The following is a 7,163-nucleotide window of genomic DNA, read 5'->3' as shown; positions in this document are numbered from 1 at the left end:
GCACAGACGTACTGAAGAGCGTGCAATAGTTATTTCCATCACACTGTAATATAGCAATCTCCATGTCAGTGAGTGAAACATTATGTTTTTTCAGTTGAGATGTATTATCTCAGCTAAAGTATATTAGACAGTCTGCTGTGTTATGTTCTGCTCCATCTGGTCAGTCATTTAGGTTCAATAGCAAGTATCAATGGAATTGTTTCTTATCAAGTGTTTCAGTGCGGTTAAATCCTTGATTTGGTAAAACAGTCTGAAAAAGTAATTACTGTGCATATGCAGATTTTCCTGGTTTTGAAGTTTATGGCACCCAACCATACTGAAAGTAAGCAGAATTACAATGGGGAAAATGGAAGAAATGCAGATTTCTGTTGCTTGCACTCTACAGTCCCTAGTGTGCAGAAGCCCTACCCAAGCTCCTCAGTCAGGAAGGTCAGGGCTCTGGACTGGAACGCAGTAGAGACAGAGATAAAAAGCAGCAACTGTCTGTAAAGTATCCCTCTTCCCTAAATTTCTGGCCACCCTTTAGAACACTTGTCTCTCTTCTAGCCATGCTAGCTTCTCCAAACTGCAGTACTATGGTAGCGGACAAGGACAGCTTTTGGACAGTGCACTCTGGAAGGCGTAACATTTAAACATGAAAGTGTCTTGTCACAAAAGGGTTACAGAGGACTATACCAAGTACCTTGGTTCCTCACGTAATCAAAAGAGGTAGTAGTTTCAGGCATCTAAATGAAATACTTATCCCATTAAGGAGAGCATACACGTACTTTGGTAGAGCAATCAGGGTCTCCCACTGGTCTGAACAATGGAGCTATAAAGGACCCAGGTGGTTCCAGTGATCACTTCTTGTGCCATACCTTAGTGGGTAAGGCTTTTGAGTAGGAGCGTTTGATTCTTGGATCTTTGTTTTCTGGATCTTTAAACTCACTTTGATTTCTCAGGAGCTTAGATTAACTGGATCTGAGACCCTGAGATTTGTGAGGCCAGGAAAAGAGCCAGCAAAAATAGTTGACTGAGCGTGCTAGTGAGAAGAAGCTTCTGTTTGGAGGCAGATATATTGGTTTCAGTTTTCTGCAGCAGCAGTTGTTTACTTACTTTGATTAAACAGTTCCTGGAAGCAGAGTGCTCTCCTGGGAACAGGGAGACCAGATTCTGGGCCCCCAAAACTAAGAGTTCTGATGGTTCCCTTATCTCAAACGGGTGCTCAAACAAGTAGAGAATCATAGAATCATAGAATCATAGAATAGTTAGGGTTGGAAAGGACATTAAGATCATCTAGTTCCAACCCCCCTGCCATGAGCAGGGACACCACACACTAAAGGCTCTGTCCAACCTGGCCTTGAACACCTCCGGAGTTGGAGCATTCACAACTTCCTTGGGCATCCTGTGCCAGTGCCTCACCACCCTCACTGTGAAGAACTTCCTTGTATCTAACCTAAACTTCCCCTGTTTAAGTTTAAAGCCATTCCCCCTTGTCCTACCACTAGAGTCCCTAATGAATCTGTTTCTACATGTGTTTTGGTCTGATCTCAATCCTGTTGTCAGTGGTCCAAGAATGACTTGTGCCTTACGCCTCTGTGGGGACTCATGGAAAAGATACATTTCATGCTATATCTGAATTGTAACACTATCAGCTACCTGTCTCTTCAGGCTAGGGTGTTTCTGAGCAGAAATGCAAGTCTATATTTAGGTCCTTAGAGCCTTTTGCATCACTCAGTTGAGGTGCTATTAGCCTTTAGGCACCTCCAGGTTATGATAGTAATGAATTCTCAGCAGTCAGTATAGCTCCTTCGGCATCCAGCACCTACATTCTGTGCAAGTCTCAGGTGCCAAAGCTGATGGTTTAAACTGACATTGCTCCGCTGACTGACAGATTTACACCAGCTGAGAATGTGGTGGTGGTGGTTCGATGTGTGGGACAAATGTGCAGGCGTGTGAGGGATGAGCAGTAGGGCCAGTAGTGCCAGGGATCTTCAGGCCAGAGGCAATCCGAGACAGGAAGGCTGAGCACCCAAGCCATGTGTAGCTGGTACTTCTTTGCCCTAATTACCTTAAGGTCAGCATTTTGAAGATCTCTTTTTGCCTTTTGATTTGCTTGCAGCTCACTAAATGGCTCTACCCTCAGCAAACTGTTCATCCAGAAATTCATAAAGTGCCTTTCCCGGGGTTTCCTAGTCCTTCTGTTACTCTGCTGAGCATTTCCACTCAGGAAGGAAAGATATGACCATGACTCCATTGTTTTAAACATATCTTTGTTGCTTTCCTCCAAGTGTCAAAGGAACACGCAAATGACACCCTAGCCTATAAAAGTCAGACACTTCAGTCAGGTTGGTTTTCTGAAGAAACCAAAAGGTAATGGTGACCACAGGACATATTTTATTATCCTGCCTTCCCCCCCAGAAATATTTATTTTAATAGAAGAAATCTTCTGGGCCCCTAACAGTTTTTCATCTGTATTAAGGTATGGATTATGGTGAACAGCTGATGATGGAGCAGCTATTGAGTATAATACTCAATAGCTCATATTGAGCAGCTACTGAGTTTATAATGTTACATCTGTAATACATTTTGTTGTGTCTATGGTACATTTATCCAATTATTGTGTTACTTCGTACTACTCCACAACTAAGGTTTGTCCAGTATTGTATAGATGGCAAGAAAAAGGGAGTTCCTGGTTTGGAAGTGTTTGCAGTCTTGGAGGGGAGGTAGAAGGGAAAAAGGTGCAGTAGGATACCAAGGGAGCTGTCTGTCAGTGTGTAGCAGAACAGTGGCAGCAAGCAGTGAAACCTTCCAGGAGCACATCACCTGACAAATGTAGTGTCATTTAAATACCTTAGATGCTTTCCAGGAGAGAACTGGTTTACTTACCAGCAAGATCTACTAGGTCTTCCACAAGAGACTGCTACTGTAATTCTGCATCCTCTGCACAGCCATGTGTTTGCATGCATATATGTATAGGTTTCTCTCTCTTACACTTTTTTTTAAAATATGTCTTCCCTGTTGCTGTTTCTCAACAGGAGGAACGTCGTGTGATTTATCTGGGTAAAATCAGACCTGACACAACCAGAACAGAACTGAGGGACCGGTTCGAAGTTTTTGGTGAAATTGAGGAGTGCACAGTAAATTTGCGGGATGATGGGTAAGAACTTTTGAGATTACTTCTTCTTTGGAAGCTGCCATATGTAAAAAATTATGGCAGTAAGATTACTGGTATTGGAGTTACCAATATAAGTGCTGTGACAGATAACATGCTGAGTTCAAAACCTTATTTATTTTCTTTCATCCTTATTTATTAATCTCGCTAGTTGAGATTTCCTGTCCCAGAAATAAGTATTTAGCTGCATGACAGGACAATCATGCTGATAAATGGATGCAGTACTTCTGGCATTTCCACTGCTGGATCTCCTGCGTGTTCTTGCCTTCAGGAAGGGGTTACACTAATGTGTGTTAACTCTTTTCAGCTTTTGTTCACAACTGTATTTTTCAACTGCAGAGACAGCTATGGTTTTATCACCTACCGCTATACTTGTGACGCCTTTGCTGCTCTTGAAAATGGATACACTTTACGCAGGTCAGATGAACCTGACTTTGAGCTGTACTTCTGTGGACGCAAGCAATTTTGCAAGTCTAACTATGCAGACCTAGGTAGGTGTTTTGCCGTATGTGAATTACATAACTGTAACCTTGTAACTCAGGAGAATTTAGGGTTTGCTTCTTTTTTGTTTGCTGCTTATATTGTTTAAATGATGGGGGGGTAAAGGAAGTGGTTTCCACGTGCTGCAAGAAGTTTAGAAGTCTGCTAATCTGAACTCTAATATGATCCATCTTCTTTCAGCTATTTCAGACTGTGAAAATTCTTTTAAAGCCGATTTCCATCATTATAAAAAATAAGTGCTCTATATTCAGTAATACATTTCCATATGGAAATGATAGCACAACAGAAACCTCCTGCATGCTTTACTATTCACTGCTATGCTATGACTGCTTGGTCCTAACACCTGATTTATTTATATGAGCAATAAACAGAGAACAAACTAGATGCCTCACTCCAAAAAATCGTTATGAATCTTACTTTGCCGTGAGTTGTGCTGTAGATGTGTAGAACTTACCAAAGACCATCCTTAACCACAGTTCATAGTTTCTCAGGTTTGAAAGCTAGAAGGGCTTGTGACCAAATCTGACCCTTAGTGTAGCATAGGTTACTGATCTCAACTGATGGTTCTCTAATCATGCATAGGCATCTATGTATGAAGGTGTGTCCTTGCAGGGACATCCTGTCATAATGTAAACGGCTCCAGTCTGTGGAGAGCTTAGAAAATCTCTTGGTGTTTGCTGTCCCACTGATGCAGAGCAGCATGCATACCAGTCCTCAGCAGCCCGTATGCTATGGTAACACCATTCCCAAGTGTGCATATTGACTGCCATAACACATCTGGGTCTGTCCTAGTCCTGTCTGCGCAAACATGTGTGGTGCCATCCTGTCCTCTGGGTCAGGGTGTGATGCTCCCCCTTGAAAGGATGTTCGGAGATGTTCAAAGTTTTACGTCAGGAATACTGTTGTTAAGTATATGCATAAAGACACCATGCAGACTACCAAAACAGCCTCTGTAATGTTATAATGTATTATAAACTCACATCATTTAATTACCTTTTAAAATGTAAAGTATTCATTAAATGTTAAACCTTTCCTAATACCTGTATAAATAGACTAAAGTTATGGGAGATACTCTTTTCTGCATAACATAGCAAGGGACATTTTGCCGTTGATTCTATATTAATCAGATATTGTGGGGTTTTATGAATAAATGACCACAGTCATTAAAATCTCTCATAACTCTGTAATGCAGTGCTAATGAAATCTTGTATGTGCTGCCCTCGGCTTTGTACAGTGCGGGGAGAGAATACAGATTTTTTTTTTTTCTAACCAATTGATGTCTTTTCAGAATAAATGATAAAGATGATACACATTGTTCACAATGAATATGCTATAATTCACTTCAGTGGCTAAAAAGATAATGTAAAGCTAAGAAAAGGCAATTGACTGCTGAACAGATATAGGGTTGATGTTGAAAATATAAAAGGTAGCAAGGCATTTGTCGAAATGTAGGCTGATAAAAACAGTAAAAACAGATTGAAGTCTTGACTTGATTTGACTTATCATCAGCAGTGGAAGCCAAGGTCATCTCTGTATCTCAGAAAATCTCGGGTTTAAAATAAGTTGTCTGAAGGGAACCCTCTTGAACATTATTCATCACTGGGAGTATTCCCTGGCAGGCCTCTCGTACCAAGTGGGATTCCCAGAGTATCTGTGAGCAGAGTATTTTCACTCTGTCCTGCTGACAGCTTGAGCTTCTGTACTTCACACTGCATTCCCTGTATTTTGCAGAGTATCTGATAGAACTACATAAGGAAATGGCAGGATGAACTTTAAAATTCATGAGCTAGTACAAGGACAGAGAGAATTAATCAGCCTTGGGTTGAGTACAGAAGAAAGAAAACACTTGAAAATAGTAGTCAGAAGTTTTAACACCTCTCCTCTGTGAGAAGATACTGTCTTAACAGAACTTGTAATGAACATTTAATGCACAGTGTGTCTTATAGTGGTAGATGGGGAGTTCTGATTAATTCAACACAAGAAATGGCAATAAAAGGGCACTCTCATGATGGAACTGTGACACAGGAAACTGGGAAGAGTCAGTGTTAAGCCGGGGTGACTCCAAAAGGAAATCCAATGCTTGCAGCCACGTCGGTAATTGCCGTACTGGAGCTGCATGGCCACAAATGTACAATCCCTCCTCTGTGCTAGGAACAGACTGACATCTGTATCTGAGCAACTAGCAAAGCTGGAGCAGGTATTGCAGGTCACAGGAGCTGGACAATTATTGCTGCTGTGAGTTACCACATACGCTGCAAAGAGCTGAGGAGCCCACCTGAGATTGCTTGTGTGGCGTTGCAGAGGCCCTGCCCTGAATTGCTCACACTTAAAACAAGGAAACTCCCAAAAGATAAGAACGGAAGCAAAAACAGAGATTCAGGGATGTGTACTGACTTGTACATGGTCCTGAGGCAGGGCCAGCAGATGCAGCAGTGTCCCCTCCATGCTGCCTGCAGGGTGCCCTGGCTTTCTGCAGAACCATCCCCCTGTTACCTTTCTCAGAAGTCAGTCTTGGATATGGTATGATGAAAGACAACAGCTGCAAAATGATGGTGGAGTTTTGGGTAAAACATCTGTCAGGATTATCTGGACTGCTTTGAGACCTGCACACAGCAGTGCTCGAGTCCTTGGAGAAACTCTTCCCACCTGCTCTATATGTTTATGCAATTTATGCGTCTTCCCCAAAACTGATGACATGTCCTGCTTCCTACTAGAAAGCTCTGTCCATTCCTAAAGCTTCTCTGATGACCATTTCTGGTCTTTTATCATCCCATAAAGTTGTGGGTCTGAGGGGATTGTTTCTGCAGTGTCTTGTTCATACTGTTGTGTAGAGAAAACAATGTAAGTACTCACTACTGGTTCTTGCCTCTTACCTAAACTTGCATCCTTTGGGTTTCAGATTCAAACTCAGATGATTTTGATCCTGCTTCCACTAAAAGCAAGTATGACTCCATGGATTTTGATAGTTTACTCAAAGAGGCACAGCGGAGCCTGCGTAGGTAACATGCATCACACCCAAGGAAAACGGAGGGATGGCGAATACCTCACGGACGTCACGTCCTTCAATAATGGACAATTGAAAAGTCATACTTAGGAATTTCTCCTACGTTACACTCTCTGTTCGAAACCATGGTTTACATGAACACAGCTGCTCAACGAGTGGAGAGGCAGAATGGCTGTCCAGTAAGCACACGCGTGTCCATGGGTGTCAGCTTTGCTTTCGCGGGTGATCAGTGGCGGGGGAGCCAGGCGTTCCTTGTGAGTTCAGTGCAAATCACGAGACATGGCAGCAGTTCCACAGAGATAGACGAACAACGATGAACTGCAAAACCTGTACATACTGCATTTTAACAGAAAGAAAAGAACAAAAGCAAACAAAAAAAACCAAATTTGAGTACTATGGCTGCTGATGTCTGGGAATCAGACACTGCATTGTTATTTTTTTTAAATGAAGCTTCTCCTCACAACACGGTGATAATATGACAATCCAGAAGAAACCACAGGTCCC

General features: G+C 42.2%; 1 protein-coding gene across 1 annotated transcript in view; it reads left to right on the top strand.

Annotated features, from left to right (window-relative positions):
* Positions 1-6,773, top strand: part of PPARGC1A (peroxisome proliferator-activated receptor gamma, coactivator 1 alpha) — a gene marked incomplete at its 5' end in the record, with an annotated part of 14,564 nt that extends 7,791 nt beyond the window's left edge. The window contains 3 exons of the mRNA XM_010021706.1: positions 3,018-3,139; positions 3,494-3,645; positions 6,555-6,773. Coding sequence (XP_010020008.1) covers positions 3,018-3,139; positions 3,494-3,645; positions 6,555-6,658 — 378 coding nt within the window. The remainder of the gene's footprint in view (positions 1-3,017; positions 3,140-3,493; positions 3,646-6,554) is intronic.
* Positions 6,774-7,163: the final 390 nt, after the last annotated feature.

Source organism: Nestor notabilis, unplaced genomic scaffold (assembly GCF_000696875.1).
Source record: "Nestor notabilis isolate BGI_N333 unplaced genomic scaffold, ASM69687v1 scaffold26480, whole genome shotgun sequence".
In the NCBI taxonomy this organism is placed as follows: Eukaryota; Metazoa; Chordata; class Aves; order Psittaciformes; family Psittacidae; genus Nestor; species Nestor notabilis.
Note: the sequence above shows the minus strand (reverse complement) of the source record. Positions and strands in the feature narration are given on the sequence as shown.